Consider the following 21,077-nt stretch of genomic DNA (forward strand, 5'->3'; position numbering starts at 1 on the left):
CCTCCTAGGCTGCAGGCTGTGAGGTTGCGAAATGGGTCCCTAAGTCCAGCTGGCCAACTTCACTTTTCCCTCCCTTGCATGTGTGTGTGCGTGTGTGCGTGTGTGTGTGTGTGTGTTTAAAATCACAACAGGAAATAGGCCAGTGATTTGTCTAGAGGAGGGGCAGAGAGAGAGAGTTGATCCTCTGAGTCTGATGAGCTGGCCTCCTGGCTGGCAGGGGAGCCACCCTCCCACGGAGCGGGTTACCCCCAACCCTCTCAGCCCCCACCCCAGCCTACAGAACACTTCCGTGTCACAGAGGAAAACCAGCCACCCACTTCTTTGGCCTTTCTCACCTGCTGGGTGTCAGAATATTGAGGGGCTCTCGCCAGCCCACTCATTGGCCTCAAGCTTCCCACATCCTGGTGCTTTTGCTTCCCGTTCCCTTTCCCAGTTTCCTCACATTTAATGGCCCTTTGCTCCTCTTCCTGGCCAGGCAGGGCCGGCCCTGCGTCTCGTGGCGCGGTTCCAGCCCAGGGCTCTCCTCCCCCGCTGTCTCCTTGAAGCTGCATCTCCACCCAGCCTGCTCCCAACAACCCCCTCCCTGTTTTCAAGCCAAAGGAAGTAACTTAAGCAAGAGAGATGTGTTTTAGAGCCCAGCAAGCATTTCTCAATAGTGGGAAGACCCTGGTTCTGACTTTGAATCAGAGCTGTAGAGTCCGAGCGTCTCACCCCGGGACCCAGGACTGAGCCTGTGTGGGCCTGGGCCACGCGGAACAGGGCAGTGGGGCTGGAAGTACATGCGGGGCAGGGAGGGGGCCCAATGGGTAGAGCTGACCCCATCTGGCTGATCCCCAGACCTGCTGGTAGAACAAGAAGAGCTGAAGTCAGGACCCAGCAGGAAACAGGAGCGTGCAGACACGCCGTTTAGCAAAGCTTCTGCCAGGCCCGCCCAGTGGTCTCCTCCCTAGCTGCGAGGGCCCCAGACCCCCGAGCATCTCTCCCAGCCCCTGGGTGAGACACCAGAGTAGCTCCGACAAGCAGGAAGTTTGTCTGTCTTGGGCATCCTCAGGCCAGAAAAGAAGGATTCTGGAAGAAGCAGGGAAGGGAAAAACTGATGTCCCAGCACTGGGACAACAGCATGAGCACTCGGTACTCACCAAATATTTGTTGAATGAATCAGTACATGTGTGTTGGGCACTGGGCACAGAATGAAAAACAGTGCCCTGCCCTCACGATATTTGTCATCAGGTAAACAGGCTGTGATAAGAGGAACTCCTAGGGCTTCTGAAGGCCTGCTACACAGAGATCTTCCTCCTGGGGGCCTGAACTGTCTTGATGAATAGTAGGCATCAGCCCCAAACTGCCCACCTTTAGTCAGGAGGCCACATGGCTCTGGCTGAAGGCACAGATGGAAAAGGCAGGAAGGATGGGGTTGAGGAGAGAGAGGATCAGGGGATAGTATGAACAGCAGCTCCCGTTAGTAGAGCGCTTATCATGTGCCAAACCCTGTGCTGAGTGCTGTTAATGGCATCATCCCATTTTCCAGATCAGCAGACTGAGACTCAGAGACATCAAATAACTTGCCCATAGTTCCACAGCTGGAAGGTGATAGAACCAGGATTCAAACCTGGGCTGGGTTGTCAGTGTCGAGCCTGGCTGGGCCCAGGGTACAGCAAAGTGATGGGAGAGTTTCCTGGAACAAGGCCAAGAAGTCTGTGTGTTCCTCGGGATGTGGTTAAGGCGGAAGTGTGGTTTTCCTTCCTTGTCCAGGGACCTTGTACTCTATTTGCAATCTCCGGGCATGTGGATGTGTTGGGGGATATTTCCCCCAAGGCATAGAGGCTCTCTTTCTTCCCCAGGATTACTTTAGGAAGAGTGTCTTAAATCCTGTTGCTGAAGCTAGGGTCTTCATGGGAATGAGGTGGGTGCTGTTGTTTCTGGAAAAGCAGCCACTGTTTAGGGAGATGCTTCTTGAATGACGTGAAGGATGGAGACGTTGAAAAAAGCTGGAGTTGTAGGGAGTGCAGAGTGCTGAGCACTGGGGCGGGGGCACAGGGAGGCCTGAGCATTCACACACACACCCCAGGTCTATTCTGGGGCCTGGAAGTGAAAGTCCTTTGCAACATCACCAACAGGCTGTGGTCTCTCCTCTGTCCCATCACTCTCCCAGCTTACTAGCCGCCTCCTCTACTCTGGCATCCCTGGCCCCTCAGCTCTCAGACCAGCCCCAGACTCCTCCCACCACCACACAGCATCCCTCTCCTAGGGTTTACCTGAGATTCTCCTGTCTTCAGGATTTGGGGTCTTTGGCCAGGGGCCTTCTGGAAGGTCTCTGAAGTGGATCAGTCCTGAGAAGAATGGCCCACGAGGGGATAGCTGCTCTCTGGGTGTGTGGGACCAGAATGTGAGGTCCTCTAGGCCAAAACCCAGGACTGCATTTGTCCCCTCCATACTGTGGAACAGGGGGACTACATTTGTCCCCTCTGTGCCCCGGGACAGGGGGCAACGGTCCAGCACCACCTTCGGAGGCAAGGTGCCCATTTGAGCCCATCTCCTTATGCTTGGAGTGGGAAGAGTGGCCAAGCACGTGTGTATGTGTGTGCCTGTTTGTGAGTGTATGTAGTGTGGTGGGCAGAGGAGTTTGGACTTGAGAAGAAAGGAAAATAATGTGATGGAGAGGGGTTGGATAACAAAGGATTTTTACTTGCAACTAATAGTCTCCAGCTGCAAAAATACCAAAGGGGAGCCTAGGCCAGGCCAGGGACTCCTGTTCTTGCCAAGTCCTCACCGGCCTGCTGAGCAGGGCTTTGCCTGGCCTTTGGGAGGTGGAAGGGGGGACCAGCCAAGGGTGAATATCAGAGAGCGAGGACAATCCCTTCTGCCTGCCTTCCCGGAATTGGCAAGGAACCCAGGCCAGGAGGGAGGCTCGAAGGTCAGCACATCCTGGGTCTGGAGGAGAGGATGTGGAGCTCCATCCAAAACAGGGGCATCAGATCCCTTCAGGTTTCTTCCTCCTCCCCTCTTGCCGAGGGAAGGGCGCATGGGGGAGCAGTGGCAGTGTATTGCCAGCCTTGAAGCTGGGCAGTGACTCAGGGAAGCCTCAGGAAGTTGGAGAGAAGAACACAGCTGCACCAGCTGGTGCTGGGGAAACAGCTTCGAATGAGAAGGTCCATCTACGAGCCAGCAGCCCCCAGACCCCCACTGTGCCCACCAAGTAAAGGGCGCACAGCCCTGTTTGCCTTTTAATCTGTTTGCCTTTTAGCCACATTGCTGGCTGCCTGGGACTGTGGCAGGTCCCCCACTCACCCCGACTTGGGACCTTGGTTTCCTCTGGATGCGGCCCAGCAGGCTTCATTTTCATCTGCTTTCTCCGGGGTAACAGGGTGGGGTCATTTGCTCGCCTAACCCCTGCCCTGGCCTGGGACCCATGAGCTCCTTCTCTCTGCCTTTGTCAGGACGGGACAGTACTGGGGCGCAGAGCAGACAGTGTCTGGGTTTAGGGGCACCTGAGCACTCACGGGGTAACAGCTCATGCCTGTGACTTCTCCTTCCAGTTGTCTTGGGGTGGGGTGCAACAGGGGGGACCTGAAGAGGAAACTAGTTTGATGAGAGTCTCAAATTGGCTCTTTCCCTTCCTCCCTCAGCTTAAGTCCTGTGACTGTGAGTCAGCGTCAGGTCCTGGCCAAGTTCCTTGGGAGCCACGTTCCTGTTCCCTTGGCCCCCCCAACCTCCATCCTCTGTTAAGAAACAGCCCCTGAATCCCTGTGGGGAAGGGGGAGGATTAGCAGGAAGCCTAGTCATTATACCTGTAGCTGTGCAAGAATTGAAGTCCTTACTGGGCTGATTGTCGCTAGTGGGAGTTTCCAGTAAAAAAAAAAGTTTCAGCCAAAGGCAGATGGTCCAAAGATTCCTTTGCCTGTTGGGGAAACTGGTGGAAGTAGAATGCAAGGCAGGGGTCCAGGGAGTCACTGTCTTGGAGATGTCCCAGCTTGCTAGAGGCATCACCTCTGATAGTAGTAGTTGGAGGGGGCTGTGGATGGATGGGAGCCAGTGGGTCCTCCAGAAGAGTCCCACCACCCAGGACAGCAGGGGTCCCATCCCCAGACTTCCTGCATCCTGGACTTCCTGCCCACCCCTGAGTCTGAGGTCCTTTTGCTGTAGACTGAGTGTGGGCACCTGGCCTGCACCCTTCTCCCACACTCCCACCCTTCTGAAGCTCCCCCTCTTTATGAGTCATGCCTCAGTTTACCTTCAGAGTCCTTTGGTGGTTCTCCTCCTCTGTGCTCTCTTCTCTAGCCCTATATCTTATTTCCCACTCCTTCCACCCTCCCTAGGACAGAGGAAATTGAGTAATAGGGAAGTAGAAGCGTTGGCCATGGAAATGAGAACAGGAAATCTGACCCATGTCACTGGTCCCAATCTTTTGCCACTGTGGACCTTCCTTTTTCCATCTCGTGGGCCCTGTATTTGAACATTCTCTTCTCTTAGATTGGATTTACTGATGGATGCCTGGCTTTTCCATTTTGAAAAGTCAGGAAACACGTATAGTTTCCGGTTGGTGCTCCTGGCTGGCGTGAGATAAGCTGACTCACCATACAGAGTTGATAAAAAGCAGAGATGTGTGATGTTTTATTAGCCTGAGTGCTCTTATTCCAAGAAAAAGCAAATTTTAAAAATTCTGGAGTGACCTCGTGGACCTGTCCTCACTGCCTTTCGGAAGTGCAGGAAGATGGGCCCGTTCAAGCAGGGGCTAGAGTTGGGAAACCTGTCAGCCAGCCAGCCAGCCACTGACTTCCTGCTGCCCTCGTGTGCCACCCTGAGCTCGGCCTAGGAAGCAGGGCTGTGAAGGAGTACACTCAGAGACTTGTCTTTGGAGAGACACGGTTGGTGAAGGATGGCCAACAACACCAGGCAAAATATGCCACTGCCGGTAGCTCCCGTAGGATCTCAGGGAGGAGAGACAGCCGTGGCCTGGGTGGTGAAGGAGGGCGCCCCAGAGGAGGTGGGCATGTCAGGGGAGGACCTCCCCCATAGCCCTTTCATTCCCACTCTCCAGATGTGGAGCAGATGGCCATCGACTGGCTGACTGGCAACTTCTACTTTGTGGATGACATTGATGACAGGATCTTTGTCTGCAACCGAAACGGGGACACGTGTGTCACTCTCCTAGACCTGGAGCTGTACAACCCCAAGGGCATTGCACTGGACCCTGCCATGGGGTGAGCGGGGCAGGCAGGGGCAGAGGCAGAGGCCCTGGTAAAAGGGAGGGTGCCCAATGTTCAGACCCGATGTAACATGCTGTCTGCCCACAGGAAGGTGTTCTTTACTGACTACGGGCAGATCCCCAAAGTGGAGCGCTGTGACATGGACGGGCAGAACCGCACCAAGCTGGTTGACAGCAAGATCGTGTTTCCTCACGGCATCACGCTGGACCTCGTCAGCCGCCTTGTCTACTGGGCTGATGCCTACCTGGATTACATTGAGGTGGTGGACTACGAGGGCAAGGGCCGGCAGACCATCATCCAGGGCATCCTGGTGAGGAGGAAGTCTCAGCTTTGGGAACCCGTCTCTAGGCCTCCCGGGACGGGGAACAGTTTTGAGGGGTTGGCACAAGCACAGGGGGAGAGGACAGGTCATGACTTCCACTTGGATGGTCACAGTCGTTTTAGAGAACACCTTTTTTACTTCCCTTTTCTTATTTGATCCCTACAGCAACCCCTGAAGAATGAGCTGGCAGGGTGACTCGGTTCCCCTTTGGTAGCTGAAGAATGTCAGGGTTCACAGGGGTTAAGTGATTTGCTTGAGGTCACACCACTGGGAAATAGCATTTGAGCCTGGTCTAGAAGCCCTTCCAGCCCAAAGATGGCATCTCCATTCTGGGGTAATTAGGGTGACCATCCATCCCGATTTGCCCAAGACTGTCCCAGTGTTGACTCTTGAAGTCCCCCGGGGTCAGTCTTGGACAAACGGGACAGAAGGTCACCTTAGATACATTATGCAGGTAATGGGGGCTGTTATCAGGCTTGCTTGGGGCCAGTCTGTCCTCTCAACCCTCCAGAAAGCTGGGAGCTAGAGGCGGGCTAAGAATGTTCTCTGTGGACAGAGGGTAGGATCCAACTCCCGGTTGGTGCAAAGTCACTCCATCAGTGGATATGTGCCTGATTTTGAGAGGGAGGGGTCTGGTTCCTTCCTCAAGGGGTTTGAGCCGAGGAGATAGAGTAAATCCACAGATCACCAGGCAGTAGATTACAAACAGAAATGGAGTGTCGTCTCTGGTTAGAAGATTCCAGAAGCCCTTCAAAGAGATGCCCTGTGAAGGATGAGTGGGGTTTGACAAGCAAATCTCAAGAAAGGATAGTCCAGAGAAGATAGTCCAGGAGTAAAGCACGGAGTTGGATAAAGGGGGGATGAGTTAGGAATGCAAGTCACGGAGTCTGGATGCAAAGCTGACGGGTTCTCCAGCAGTGGAGGTAGGAATCTCTTCTCTTGTGTTGACGGTTCCTGCCTGCCCGTCGCAGATTGAGCACCTGTACGGCCTGACTGTGTTTGAGAATTATCTCTATGCCACCAACTCGGACAATGCCAACGCCCAGCAGAAGACGAGCGTGATCCGCGTGAACCGCTTCAACAGCACTGACTACCAGGTGGTCACCCGTGTGGACAAGGGTGGTGCCCTCCACATCTACCACCAGCGCCGTCAGCCCCGAGGTGAGCGGCACGCCGCAGCCCCTTCTGGGACCCTCCGGTTGGCACCCCTGATTCTCTTGTGTCATGACTGCTTCTCCGAGTCATCTACCCCAGAATGCCTCCCCGTGTCCACCCCTCAGCCTCCGAATCCCACCCCGGGAGCCCCTTGCCCTCATTCTGCTCAGGATGTCCATCACCCCTCCCGGTTCACTGGCTGGTCTCGAGTAGAGGCACCTGGCTGTGAGCAGCAGTGTGGCTCTGTCCCCTGCCCACGAAAGTCCCCACCTGAGTCTCAAGGCCGGGTGATGTGAGGGTAGAGGGATCCCAGTCCTGCGGCTTCCGAGTCCCTGGAGGGGACAGCAGATACAAAGACAGCAGTAGGAGGGCGTGTGGTCAGACTTGAGGAAGCCTTCTCAGGGCCTGGCACGGGGACTTCGAGGGATCCTGACCGGCTTTCCACCCTGCCCCAGTGAGGAGCCATGCCTGCGAGAACGACCAGTACGGGAAGCCAGGCGGATGCTCCGACATCTGCCTGCTGGCCAACAGCCACAAGGCGCGGACCTGCCGCTGTCGCTCCGGCTTCAGCCTGGGCAGTGACGGGAAGTCGTGCAAGAGTGAGTGCTGGGGAAGGGCTTGGGTGCCTGCTGGGATGAGACAGGAGGAGTCTGCCTCCCATAGCCCAGCTCCTTCCCTCTAAGATGCAGAAAGATGGAGGGACTTAACCAAAGTATTGTCTCTAGTGAGGGGCAGGCCGGGACTTGAACTCCCATCTGAGAGCAGGGCTTCTCCCACTATCCCACTCAGGCTCCCACTCAGAACACTGTCAACTGGCCCGTTTCAGCCCTTCATTTGTTCATCAAGTACCTAGTGAGCACGCACCGTGTCTGGCGTTGTCCTGGCAGCAAGGGTTCAGCAATGAACAAGATAGATGTTGTCTCTGGCCTCGTGGCGCTTATAGTCTGGCAGAGGAGGTGGGCAAACACAAAAATGACTTCGGGTGGTGGTAGGTGTTAGGAAGAAAATAGAGCGGAGCATGGCGTTCATGATGACAGCCAAGGCTCCCGTTGAGACGGCCCTCAGGGAAGGCGTCTCTGTGGAATTGAAATTAGAGTCCAGCTCTCTGTGAAGCGAGGAAGTGGATCAAGTGAACCATGTACCTGGTGGAAGAGCGTTTGTGGCAGAGGGAATCTGCAGTGCCAGGGTTCAGAGGCCAGTGTAAGCTTGGAGTGCTGGGGAGCAACAAGGAGGCGATGGGGTGGGGGACCCACGTGAATGAGGGAGATGAGGACCCATGTTAGATTGTGTTCTAACTGGGATGAGGAGCTCTGGGTGGCTTTATAAATTTGACTCACTTCTGTGAAAATGATCATGCTGGCTGCTGGGGGGAGGATGGGCAGCAGGGAAGTAGCGGGAGGCTATTTCTGCGGCGTAGGCAAGAAGTGATGTGGCTTAGACTGGGATGGCAACAGAGGAAGTGGTCAAAATGGATCAGATTCCAACCTATTTGGGCCACTAATTTCATTACTCAACAGTGGGCACTTACTGAAAACATGCTACTTGCTACTTTTGCTCCATTTCCCACCCCTGGAGTCCACAGGAAACCACCCCCCAGGGCGTTGTTCCCTGGGCCTTACAGGTTTTGTGTCTGTGCATGTAATTCAGATCCCCGTGCTGCCCCCACCCACTCACTGCAGGCGGAGCATCGGCTGGGTGGTGGTTGTATGCACGTGTGTGTGTGTGTCTGTCTGACTTTGTGCCCCTCCTTGTGCCTGCCCTAGAGCCAGAACACGAGCTGTTCCTCGTGTATGGCAAGGGCCGGCCTGGCATCATCCGGGGCATGGACATGGGGGCCAAGGTTCCCGACGAGCATATGATCCCCATCGAGAACCTCATGAACCCCCGAGCCCTGGACTTCCACGCTGAGACCGGCTTCATCTACTTTGCTGACACCACCAGCTACCTCATTGGCCGCCAGAAGATCGATGGCACCGAGCGGGAGACCATCCTGAAGGACGGTAAGGGCCCCGGAGTGGGAGGTGGATGGTCAGGACTCCCGGGAGGTGGCACGCACCTGAGGAAGCAGGAAGCCATGTGGGGCCTGGGCATCTGTCTCCCCATGCCCTCCCTCCCAGCGTGGAGAGTTCCCTGGTAACTGGCTGGCTGGGCTGGTTGGCATGGAGATGAGGGGATAGACAGATTGACCCCTGGGTGACCCCCTTCTTGGCTGAGCCGAAAAGAGGCAGGAGGATGGATGGGTAAGGCAGCGTCCTTGCCAGCCCTTGGGAAAACTCAGGGTCTTTCTGCCGTTGGCTCTGAGCCCTGTAGCTGCACGCAGAGCACAGCCAGCGAGAGGCCTGAGGCTCCGAATCAGAGCAGGCACACATGTGCACACACAGGGTCTGTGTAGCCAGACTTCACAGCCGCCGAGAGCTGCAGGCTTACATGCCCTGAGAAAATCGTGTTTTGTGAATGGAATCCAGTTTTCCCTGTAAGCTGCCCCAGCAGGTCAACAGTGCATTGTCTTCTGAATACCCACCTGCGTGGAGGCTCTGAGCTCCTGAGTGCTGCACCATGCCTCCCGGGTGTTCTGAACTCCCAAACCTGCCCTCCTGACCAATCCGTCTGACTGATACTGGTTACCACCCCTGGTCCGGCTCCCCATGCCCCACCTCGACTCAGAGAACCTCAGCAGTCAGCAATCATAAGACTTGGGGGAAACCAAAAGTAACTCCTCATCAGGAAAAGATTGGGGTTCCCTCTCCCAGGGAACTGCTATTTAAGCTGGAGATGAAGCATGGAGCTAAGTGAGAAATCACTTCCTAACTTATTTTGTTAGCTCAGGGTTTTTAGGCCTGGCATGTAGTGTTCCACTTGTACCCAGAGTCACATGTCTATCGTCCCAGCTCTCTACCCACCTCAGGCCAACATACCTTCCCGAGTGAGCCTGTGTACGCCACGGAGGTTTCCTCGCTGCCATGTGCAGTTTTGAGAGACTGCCTCAACACAGATGTTGTAGCACAAATGACCTCCCATCTCCTTCCTCCACCTTCCTAGCCCAGCCCAGCCTCACCACCATCTAGAGCCAGGAGGCTCCCTGTGCTCCCCAGTAGCCAAGGGCTCCAAAGTGCAGGTATCCTAAGGACCAGAGGCAGTTTGAGCCTCCTCTGACACTCCCTCTCTGCCCATCCCCCGCCCCGCCCCATTGCAGGCATCCACAATGTGGAAGGCGTGGCTGTGGACTGGATGGGGGACAATCTGTATTGGACGGATGATGGACCCAAGAAGACCATCAGCGTGGCCAGGCTGGAGAAAGCTGCTCAGACCCGCAAGACCTTAATCGAGGGCAAAATGACACACCCCAGGGCCATTGTGGTGGATCCACTCAATGGGTGAGTCCTCCCAGGGCCTTGGGGCGAGGAGAGGGAGAGCCAGGGACTCAGAGCCTGAGTTCCATGGGCCTCAGGACTGGGGGGTAAGACGGAGAGTGGACGGGAGAGGGCAGCGAAAATTTGACTGAGAGGAAAAGGTGTCCTTACCTACAGGGCAGTGGGAGTGATACATAGGAATAGTCTGGTCCTGTCACTCCCAGCAGAGCCCTCCTCTGGCTCCCTGAGCCCTCATCAGCCCTGAGCTCCTACAAGGTCTGCCTGCAGCTCCTTTGACCTCTGCACCTCATTTCCTGCATCTGGAAGTTCTGTTCCCACTGCCTGCTGTCTGTTCCTCAAACCAGCATCCAGCCCTTCCTCCCTCAGGGCTTTTTGCTCTTGGAGTTCCTCAGCCTGGGACTCCCAAGTATTTACACATGGGGCTGCTTCTCAGCGTTCACATCAGCTCAAGTGCTACTTCCTGGGAGAGGCCTTCCTCACCAGCTGCACTCTCAGTCTCCGTGCTGTCCCCCTTCCTGGAGCCCCTCCTGACCGCTATTGCTTTCCAGTGTGTGACCCTCCTGGCTGACTTGTTTCTTATCTGTGTCCTGGGTGGGACATGGGCTCCACGAGAGAGGGGCCTTGGCAGCCTTGGGCTCACCTCCAGTGCCAGAGCTGTGCCCAAGTCAGTAGGCACTCAGCACCTACTTGTTGAATGGAGGAGTGAATGAATGAATGAATGAATGAAATGTGTGGGCCAGGGATGAGCAGGGCAAGAGCACCCTGTGAGGGGCTCTGGGAGGGCCTGCTTGGCCTAGGATCACAGGGGAGGATGCTGATGGCAGGGGTGGCTCATGTGATGCTGACCAGCAACTGCCCACAGGTGGATGTACTGGACTGACTGGGAGGAGGACCCCAAGGACAGTCGGCGAGGGCGGCTAGAGAGGGCCTGGATGGATGGCTCACACCGAGACATCTTCGTCACCTCCAAGACAGTACTTTGGCCCAATGGGCTGAGCCTGGACATCCCAGCTGGGCGCCTCTACTGGGTGGATGCCTTCTATGACCGCATCGAAACCATCCTGCTCAATGGCACAGACCGGAAGGTGGGCAGGCGTGCAGCTGTGTGTAGGTGTTCATGTGTGCATTTCTGGACTGCGTGTGTGTGTGACCGAGGCTGGGTGTCTGAATGTGTGGGCATCCGTGAGTCCAGGCCTGAGTGCTGCATGTGTGTTCGCCTGTGAGCTTGTGGGTGTGTCCCTCGGTGCGCTTGTGTGCCTGTGTCTTGTGTTGTTTAAGGATTGCTTCTTCAGAGTATCTCTGTGACTGTTCACATGGCCTGCGGGCCTGACCGCCTGAGCGTACACATCGTGTGCACCTCAGCCTGCTTGTGCACGTACACACAGCACACGCGGGTGTGTGCCTACACTGCGTGCTTGTGTACAGGTGCCAGACACCTAGAGACGGTATATTCGTATGCTCGTTCATTTGGGTGGTGCGTGCTTCATTCATGAGTTCTGTGCACGTCTAGGCGTGTGGCCCAAGCTCTCACTGTATTTAAGGCCGTCTGCAATGTGGTCCTGACCATCTCTATGGTCGTCTTTCTCCCTGCTTCCCACATCCCAGCACTGGGACAGCATCATTAGACGACTCACGAGCCCAGTACACGTCAAGGCCTGCCCCCTGTGCTGTTGCTCGTGCAGACCTTCTAGCCTCTGCCCAGCCCCTCTTCACCTGGCACACCTCTCAGGGGCCACCTCCGCTGGGATGCTGTCTCCAGATCCTCTGCCACCCTGATGACCCTGAGTGCCTTTCCTGAGACAGTGGCGGCCCCAGTGCAGGGACCATATCTTCTCCGTTTCTGAGTGCTACCTTAACAGATTCTGGCAAACGTGTGGCGGGTGAAGAAACGAATGGATGGATTCTGGCTGTCAGCCCACTGCTCTGTGTTTGCGTGTGCATGCGCACATGCGCGTATGTTGGAGGGGTATCAGTGAATATGAATCAACAAAGGAAAGGAGTGTGGGCCAGCCCTCACCGTGTCTGCTGGGTTCAGGCTTTGGCACTTCACTGTGTGCAAAGCTCCCATCCTCGGGGGCTTCTGGGCTGATGGGGGAGACAAGCCCACACCCAGGCTGTGGACATATGAGTGTACAAAGCAGTGAACCCCTAAGCCTCCCTGAGGCACCCCCACTTGTCTCTCAGCTGCTGGGTAAGCCCCTGTCCATTCCTAGATTGTGTACGAGGGTCCTGAGCTGAACCACGCCTTTGGCCTCTGTCACCACGGCAACTACCTCTTCTGGACTGAGTACCGGAGCGGCAGTGTCTACCGCCTGGAGCGGGGCACAGGAGGCGCGGCCCCCATCGTGACCCTTCTGCGCAGCGAGCGGCCCCCCATCTTTGAGATCCGCATGTATGATGCCCAGCAGCAGCAAGGTACCCCTGGACCAGGACTGGGATAGGGGTGGGACCTGGATGGTGGGCGAGGCTTGTGTGGGTGGGGTGAAGGCACTCCCAGGGAGCCTAGGCTCTGACTTTTTAGGCTCTTGAGAAGAGAGGCCCCCACCCCAATTTGACCTTCCATGTTCCCCATCACCCCTCCTGTCCCATGCCTCTATCTCCTCATCTTCAACCCCTCCACATTCCCTCTTTCTGTCTTCTCCTTTTAATGCACCACCTCCCTTGGCCTTTCGTCTCCCTGCTCTGGCCTTTCCTGACTCTGCCACAACCCATCTCCTGTCGTCCTGCTCCTCCCTCCTGCACCCGTGGCCCCTCCTTCACAGTGGGCACCAACAAATGCCGGGTGAACAACGGCGGCTGCAGCAGCCTGTGCCTGGCCACCCCTGGGAGCCGTCAGTGTGCCTGCGCTGAGGACCAGGTGTTGGACGCAGACGGTGTCACTTGTTTGGGTACGAGGGGCCCAGCTGGGGTGGGAGGTGGGGGAGCAGACTCCAGCAGAAGGCCACAGTGTCTGGATGGGGATCGGAGATGAAGGAGGCAAAGAGGGCCCTGAGGGACACAATAGAAGTTGAGGGATAGACTTTGCTGGTGGTCCAGTGGTTAAGACTGTGATTCCAATACAGGGGGCCTGGGTTCCATCCCTGGTTGGGGAACTAAGAGCCCAGACGCTGCGTGGTGCAGCCAAAAAAAAAAAGTTGAAGGATGGAGTGAGTGAAGGCTCTGGGTGCTGGAGGGTTTTATGGTGACCAGGGTTTGGGGGTTTTGGGAGGGCATGAAGATTAAGGGAAACTTGAGTGGTGAGCAGGACAGCTCTGGAAAGGGAAAAGCATTCTTAACTTCTTTTACATTTATTTCTCCATCATTCAAGTAATACAATAGTTCAAAATATTGGAAATTAGAGAGGGGGGAAAAAGCCCAGTTTCTCCAGCAAACCACCACTGTGCTGTTAGCATTGTGGTAAGTGAACATCATCCTTTTCCCCTTAGGTGGGTTTTTACATGGCTGGAAATCGTAGTGTATATAAATGTTTTCTGCCCCTTTTGGCTCATATATGCCACAAATTTTCTGTGTTATTATTGCATTGTTTTAAATAGCCCCATTTTTAGATAAAAGTGGGTCATGTTCATTGTAAAAACAAGCAAACGCTATAGAAATATACAGAGAAGTACAAATCACCCCAAATTCCACCACCCATAGTTTGCGCTGTTACCATTCGGGGAGCGCTCTCTGGATCTCTCTGCGTTTGCTTTAAACAGAATCGTGCTGCACCTGCTGTTTCCTGCGCTTGTCACTTGACAGGGTGTCATGAGTACATCAGCAGACTTTCTAATGGCCAAAGTGTGTTTCATTCAGTAAACATCCCATAATTTACTCAGCCATTTCTCTACTGTTGGATGTTGCTTCCAGTTTTTTGTTATAATCACTGCCAGCATTTACTGAACACAAACTATGTACTAGGCATGGTTCTAAGCACTCCCCATGCAGTAACTGACTTATTCCTTAAAATATTCTTGTAAAGATTTTCTTTAATGTTTCTTTATTTGGCTGCGTTGGGTTTTAGTTGCGGACGTGGAATCTTAGTTGCGTCTCGCGAGATTTTTTGTTGCAGTGCAGACTCTAGCAGTGCAGGCTCAGCAGTGGCGATGCGTGGGCTCCAGAGCACGTGGTCTTCAGTAGTTGTGGCACTCGGGCTTTCTCTAGTTGTGGCTATGGGCTTCATGGCACACGGGCTTAGTTACTCAATGGCACGTGGCACATGGAATCCTAATTCCCTGACCAGGGATCGAACCCGCATCCCCTGCGTTGCAAGGCAGATTCTTAACCAGTGGACCACCAGGGAAGCCCCGGGAAGGTATTTTTATTATCCCGATTTATAGATGAAGAAATTGAGGCCCAAAGTGAGAGCAGGGGTTTGTTTGAACCCAGGAGGTCTGGCCCAGAGTCTGGTTATTAATCACCTGCTCTGCTATTTCTTATACCTTCATGTCTTCCCAGATTCAGGACAGTTTCCTTAGGATAGAATCCTAAGAAAGGAAAATGGGTCAGTGGGCCATAGTGTACAGCTAAGAGTGAGTGACTGAGGCCTGGTGCAGGGCAAGAGCATTGGTGGAAAGGAGCTTCAGAGCTGAGAGGCCACTGCAGTGAAAGAGTATCCACATGGATATTGAAATCACCAAGAATTAAAGGGAGCGATTATGAGAAAGTGACTATGAAGCAGGAGCTGAAAACTCTAAGGATGCTGGGGCCCGTGGTGGTAGGAGCTTACATAGTTTTATAACATGAAAGTCAACACTGATTTTTGAGAGAGGAGAGAAAGCGAATGGTCTGGAAGCAGAGGTGAGGACCAAGGGGGACACATGCAGCCTCCAGACCCAGTGGTCCCTGGAACCCACAGGATTAGAGAGGGTAAGAGATGGGTCAGAAAGGCGTGAGCAGAGCTGTGGGATCCAGAGCCAGGAACTGACATGGGCGTTCCTGGGCTTCCACAGCCCACCCTATGAAAACACAGAGGACACAGTGACTTTACTGCTGACAGCTGAAGGCAGATGGTGGCGTGAGTGTTGGGGACAGGAGCTGGCAGGGCTCTGTTTTCACTCCTGCCTGTACAATTGACACATTTATGAGGGAAAAAGTCCAGGGACCAGGTCAAGGTCTGGGGGTCCCTGAAATGACTTCCAAGTTCATGGAGATGGCAGGGAGGGGCAAAGGTGGTCTGTTCGCTGGGATCAGAAGGCCGGGGAGTTCTCTTGGAAGCGGCCTTATTCTTCGACCACACTGCAGAGCTGGAAGCAGCTGAGCAGGCGTCACCCTGTGGCTTGACAAAGAGTTGCAGCTTCCATCCAGATCATATGTTCATGAAAAACTATGCCCTGGGAAATATTACTGTGTATATTATTTTAAAATCATGAAACAAGCAGAGGACAGGGGCTCAGCACCTGTCCTTGACCTGGGTCTGACTTTCCCCCTCACGTCCGGTGGTGCCCGCAGCGAACCCATCCTACGTGCCCCCACCCCAGTGCCAGCCTGGCGAGTTTGCCTGCTCCAACAGCCGCTGCATCCAGGAGCGCTGGAAGTGCGACGGGGACAATGACTGCCTGGACAACAGCGACGAGGCCCCCGCCCTCTGCCGTGAGTGCCTGCCGCGCAGCGGGACAGCGACCCTCGGGCTGCAGCTGGAGTGCTGAGTCCCCTCCCTCTGGCTGACCCCTGACCCATCCCTCCCCAGATCAGCACACCTGCCCCTCGGACCGGTTCAAGTGTGAGAACAACCGTTGCATCCCCAACCGCTGGCTCTGTGACGGGGACAACGACTGCGGGAACAGTGAAGACGAGTCCAATGCTACTTGCTCAGGTATGGGAGGGGGGTGACCACAGTGGCCCCCCTCTGTCACCAGGGCAGGGCAGAGCGGGGAGCCAGGCTTGGGGAGACAGAGGGGCCTCAGGAAGAGAAAGGAGCAGGGGGCACCTGGGGCAGAGGGGAGGGAGGACAGGGTTGGCTAGAAGGCCCCACTTGCAAGGAGGCAGAGCACAGCTCCAGGTTGGGGATGACAAGCAAGGCAGGTGGGTCTTCTCCTTGGAGGACACCAGCGACCCCTCAAGTGATGGGATCAAGTGTCCACTGTGAGATCACACGGGTGATTTTGAATGGCGTCTCTAAGAGAAATGGCTTTGAGATCCTTGGGAAGACTTCCAGCGAGGCAGAGACTAATAGAAAAGAAAATGAAATGTAAAGCAAGGACTGGCCTATGAGCACTCACACCCTCGCCTGTCCCCAGCTCGCACCTGCCCACCCAACCAGTTCTCCTGTGCCAGTGGCCGCTGTATCCCCATCTCCTGGACATGTGACCTGGACGATGACTGTGGGGACCGCTCTGATGAGTCAGCCTCGTGTGGTGAGTGAGACGGAGGACAGCCGGGCTGGCATGGGGAGGGAGGGTCCACCAGAACAGGCCCTGGGGCAAGGGTGCTGGAGAGACCCCGCAGCTTAGTACCTGGGTAGCGTTGTCACTTAATCTCCATAGACCCCGGTGAGTTTCATCTGCAAGTGAAAGTCATTCAGTCGTGTCCGACTCTTGCGACCACATGGACTGTAGCCCACCAGGCTCCTCTGTCCATGGGATTTTCCAGGCAAGAATACTGGAGTGGGTTGCCATTCCCTTCTCCAAGGGATTTTTCTGACCCAGGGATCCAACCCGGGTCTCCTGTATTGCAGGTGGATTATTTACCATCTGAGCTACTAGGGAAGCCTCTGCAAAATGGGGCTAATGACGGCACCTGCACCCCAGCATTGATGTGGGGGATCAGTGAGATCATGCATGGAGAGCACTCAGCACACGGCTTGTGTTTGGAAACTAGTTGCTTGAAGGAAGGATGCTTAGAAATGGATACATGTGTATGTCTGGCTGAGTCCCTTTGCTGTCCACCTGAAACTATCACAACATTTTTAATTGGCTATATTCCAATATAAAATAAAAAGTTAAAAAAAGAAAAAAAGGATGCTTAGCGGGGGTAGGCGTGAATGGGCAGTTTCAGGCCGAGGCCCCTCTACTTAGCCTTCCCTCCCTCACCTAGCTGGGCAGGGGACTGTGGGTTATGGTGGGGACCCTGCACCCACCTGCTTGTGCTGTGATGCTGTATAATCTTACGGACCCTACTCAGCTAGTCTTTCTCTCTGACAGCCTATCCCACCTGCTTCCCCCTGACTCAGTTTACCTGCAACAATGGCAGATGCATCAACATCAACTGGAGATGTGACAATGGTAAGAGCTTGTCTCCCTTCACCTGCCCTGATTCCTGGGAAAGGTAGAACCCGTAGCCAGGTTCTGGGTGGGAGGTGAGGGGTTTTAGAATCAAGCCAGGGCCTCCCTCCAGGTCACTCTTGCCCCACCGGGTTGTCTGGAAGAAATAAGGATGAGCTAGAAACATTGTGAGGGAGCCAAGATGACCAAGGGAAGACCCCGCCCACTGCCTGTCAGCGCTGTTCCTCTCTGGGTAGAGCTGCCCATCCCCTGGCAGAGTCTCAGGGGCCAGGGAGAGATGAGCAGGAAGGGCCAGAGGGGCAGAGCAAGGAGGGCCCGTGCCCAGCTCCCTTCTCCCTACAAACCCCATCTTCTGGGGTCCTCGGTGCCCCCTCCAGGCTCCGGCTCCAGACTCGGGAGCCTACCTGGCGGTCAGCCCTGGACCAGGTGATGTCAGCCACGGGGGCCGGTGGACTGTTGTGTGTGTGCTGTCTCCGGGATCTGGTCCTGTCTGGTGTGCTGTCGTGATGTGTCGCAGCGGGGGCTCGAGCCCTAGCTAACGTGTGTGAGGATGTACTGGGTCAGCGCCACGTTGCCCCTCATCTTTGCCGTGTCTCGTGTGCCAATGGTTGCCTTGGCGGTTTCTGTGTTTCAGAGAAGGATTGTGGGGACGGCTCTGATGAAAAGACCTGTCCTGAGCCTGCCGGTCAGTGCATAGAAGCACATGCACCATCACCCTAGAGCCCCAGCTGGCCTTGGGCCACCTCCCAGGACCCCCGTGCAGCTCCCTTCCCCAGAGCTCCTAGGATGTGGAGGAAAAGCAAAGAGAGAAGTGAGAGAGGAGACCACAGAGGGAGAAAGAAAACAGTGGAGGGGAAAGCAGAGAGGGCAGAAGGAGCTCTCCCAGGAGAGGAGATGACAGAGAAGTGGGGACAGGAAGACCAAGACATGGCGGGAGGAGAGCGTCCGAGACGCAAAGGCAGCTGGGAAAGAGGCAGGAGCACAGCCCAAGGGGACAGCCAAACCCACCTTCTCCAGCGTCCTGAAAATGTGGAGAGAAGTCCAGTGGCCCTGCCCACCAGGCCTAGACTGCAGGACACTGGCTCAGTCACCCTCACATGCCTTCAGGGGCCTTCCCAGCTGCAGGCAGTGCCCCTCACCCACACTTCCGGCCGGTGATGCCCACACTCAGGGGCTCAGGGCGAGGCCTCGCTAACCCTATCCCCCCAGCAGAGCCCTCACCTATACTCCGCCCACCTCTGTCCTTCCCTAACCAGAGAAATCCCTTTCCTTTCCCCCAGGCAAGCAGACCCCTGTTCCCACCCACTGCCAAAAGGGGAAAGGAATGCGTCCTGTCCCCACCCCCAGTCTTGCAGACTGAGGGAAGGGCCCTCGGGGAGCTCGCCCCACCTCTCCCTGCCCCCCACCGTGTGGGCCATGGTGCATGCTGCAGTCTATGCAGTTTCTGTGTCTTTTCTGTTTTTTATTTTCTTGGTGGGGAGGTTGGGGTGGGTCGAGGTTGGGAATGGGGAGGAGGGAGCGGGGACCCCATGCTGGGGTCACAGAGAAAGTCACGTGCTGACCCTCTGCTCGCCTCTTCCCTTCTTGCCGCCCCCCTCCGCAGACAATGACTGTGGGGACAACAGCGACGAGGCGGGCTGCAGCCACTCCTGCTCTAGCACCCAGTTCAAGTGCAACAGCGGGCGCTGCATCCCTGAGCACTGGACCTGCGACGGGGACAACGACTGCGGGGACTACAGCGACGAGACACACGCCAACTGCACCAACCAGGGTGGGCGCCTGGGGACCAGCGGGGTGGGGGCCAGACCGTCCACCCTCCATCCATCCTTCCCACCGCGTGCCACCGCCATCTGGGAACCAGAGATAACCCTGAAGCAGCTCTTATCCTTCAGGCGTTTCCAGTCGTGTGGGAGAGGAAAGCTGTGGACAAATCAATGTCACACACTGTTAAGATCTCAGGCTTTGCAGTCAGGTGGCCTTGGGTTTGAGCTCCGGCTCTGCAACTTACTATCTGGGTGGCCTTGAGCAAGTTACTTAATCTCTGTGGGCCCCTGTGAGTTTCATCTGCAAAGTGGGGATAATAATAGCACAGGGCGTTATAGTGTTGATGTAGGGGTTCCGTGAGATCATGCACGGAAAGCACACAGCCTGTGTTCGGTCACTGGTAGCATGAGATAGGGATGCCCACAGGGCTAGGGGAGGACGAGCACAGTGGGCACCAAAGGAGAGAGGAGTCGGCTCTGTGGGGTCCCCAGTGCCCAGGCCTCCAGGACCTATGGGGTTAATGGAAGGACCAGGGGCCTATGGGGACTGGGGCTAATGGAAGGCACAGACCTTCTCAAGGGATGTTGGTTTTTCAGCCCTGGCCCATTGTCGCCATGGAATAATGCAGCCCCCAGATTGCCCTGGCTTCAGGAGGGCAGATTTTGTGTGAAATCTACCCATTTAAAAAAATATATATATTTATGGCTGCACTGGGTCTTCGTTGCTGTGCTCAGACTTTCTCTCGTTGCAGAGAGCAGGGGCTACTCTCCAGCTGCGGTGCACAGGCTTCTCACTGCAGCGGCTTCTCTTGTGGAGCGAGGCTCAGTGGTTGTGGCACACAGGTTCAGTTGCCCCGCGGCCTGGGAGATCTTCCTAGACCAGGTCCTTCCTAGACCGATGTCCTCTGAATTGGCAGGCGGATTCTTATCCACTGTGCCACCAGGGAAACCTGAAATTACCCATTTTAACACACTGGTATGTTAGTTTCCTAAAGCTGCTATAACCAAGCACTACAAACTAAGTGACTTAAACAACAGAAATCGAATGTCTCACAGTCTGGAGGCTGGAAGTCCAAGACCAAAATGTCAACAGAGTTGGTTCCTTCCGAGGGTCAGGAGAGAGCATCTATTCCAGGCCTCTCTCCTGGCTTCTGGTGTTTGCTGGCAATCTTTGGTGTTCCTTGACTCGTACAAGCTTCATCCCAGTCTCTGCCTTCATCTTGACATGGCAAACCCAATGAGTGCGTGTTGGTCTCTATGTCATATTTCCTCAGTACACAGTCACAGTGGATCATCCTAATGGCCTCATCTTAAGTTGATCATCTGCAAAAAAAAAGACCTATTTCCAAATAAGGTCCTATTCACAGGTGCTTTGAGTTAAGATTTCAGCGTCTTTTTAGGGAACGCAAGTCAAGCCGTAACAACTGGCAATTTGTTTGAAAAGTTTTAAAAATATGGCAGACCAAAGTCTCTCTCCAGGCTTCATCTGGCCCCTTCACTAGCACCCTGCAACCTCCGCCTGGTAGAGTTAAGGTGCACACAGTGGGAACAGTACTGAGCACCGAGTGTGCACTGTGCGTCCAGCACTGAGAGGCAGGATGGGGAGGGTCACCCGAGGCCCGGGAAGCAGTGACTGTGTCTCAAGGGGTGTCTGAGAAGGGCCGCTGAGTGGGACAGGTCACAGTGCCTTGGGACTCTGAGAACCCCTGGAGGCCCGAGGTGTGGCAAGGTGGGGAAGCTCTTTGCCCCTCACCAGCTGGGCAGACTTGGACGGGTTGCTTCCCCCGAGACTTGGCGTCTTCCTTTGTGTCCTCCTCTGTGAAGTGAGGGGAGATACGTGGGGGCCTGGCCCATGGGAGCAGGGGTGTCGTGTCACAGTTATTAACTGTCTGTGAGCTGGAATGGTCGAGGACCGTTTCAGAGGAGGTGGGGTTTGAACTGGGCCCCAGTGAGGGCTTAGGCTATGGACAAGAGGGAGGGTCTTCAGACGGGGGTGGTGGGAACAGCCTGGAGAAGCCAGCAGTACAACTTAGAAGGCGAAACTGAGCACTCCTTCCAGG

The 21,077-nt window shown here is 55.3% G+C and overlaps 1 protein-coding gene across 5 annotated transcripts in view; it reads left to right on the forward strand.

The window, feature by feature from the left end:
- Positions 1-21,077, forward strand: part of LRP1 (LDL receptor related protein 1) — an 80,992-nt gene that overhangs the window by 20,428 nt on the left and 39,487 nt on the right. For 3 of the 5 annotated variants that reach the window (XM_025283785.3, XM_025283787.3, XM_025283786.3), the window contains exons 7-21: positions 5,039-5,201; positions 5,295-5,517; positions 6,501-6,690; positions 7,140-7,283; positions 8,448-8,684; positions 9,878-10,058; positions 10,918-11,140; positions 12,269-12,470; positions 12,818-12,943; positions 15,483-15,623; positions 15,721-15,846; positions 16,271-16,387; positions 17,174-17,254; positions 17,889-17,939; positions 18,858-19,025. In XM_025283785.3, coding sequence (XP_025139570.1) covers positions 5,039-5,201; positions 5,295-5,517; positions 6,501-6,690; positions 7,140-7,283; positions 8,448-8,684; positions 9,878-10,058; positions 10,918-11,140; positions 12,269-12,470; positions 12,818-12,943; positions 15,483-15,623; positions 15,721-15,846; positions 16,271-16,387; positions 17,174-17,254; positions 17,889-17,939; positions 18,858-19,025 — 2,373 coding nt within the window. The remainder of the gene's footprint in view (positions 1-5,038; positions 5,202-5,294; positions 5,518-6,500; positions 6,691-7,139; positions 7,284-8,447; positions 8,685-9,877; positions 10,059-10,917; positions 11,141-12,268; positions 12,471-12,817; positions 12,944-15,482; positions 15,624-15,720; positions 15,847-16,270; positions 16,388-17,173; positions 17,255-17,888; positions 17,940-18,857; positions 19,026-21,077) is intronic. The other 2 variants (XM_025283788.3, XM_006077859.4) reach the window with 1 other exon arrangement.

The sequence above is a fragment of the Bubalus bubalis genome, chromosome 4 (genome assembly GCF_019923935.1).
Source record: "Bubalus bubalis isolate 160015118507 breed Murrah chromosome 4, NDDB_SH_1, whole genome shotgun sequence".
NCBI lineage: Eukaryota > Metazoa > Chordata > Mammalia > Artiodactyla > Bovidae > Bubalus > Bubalus bubalis.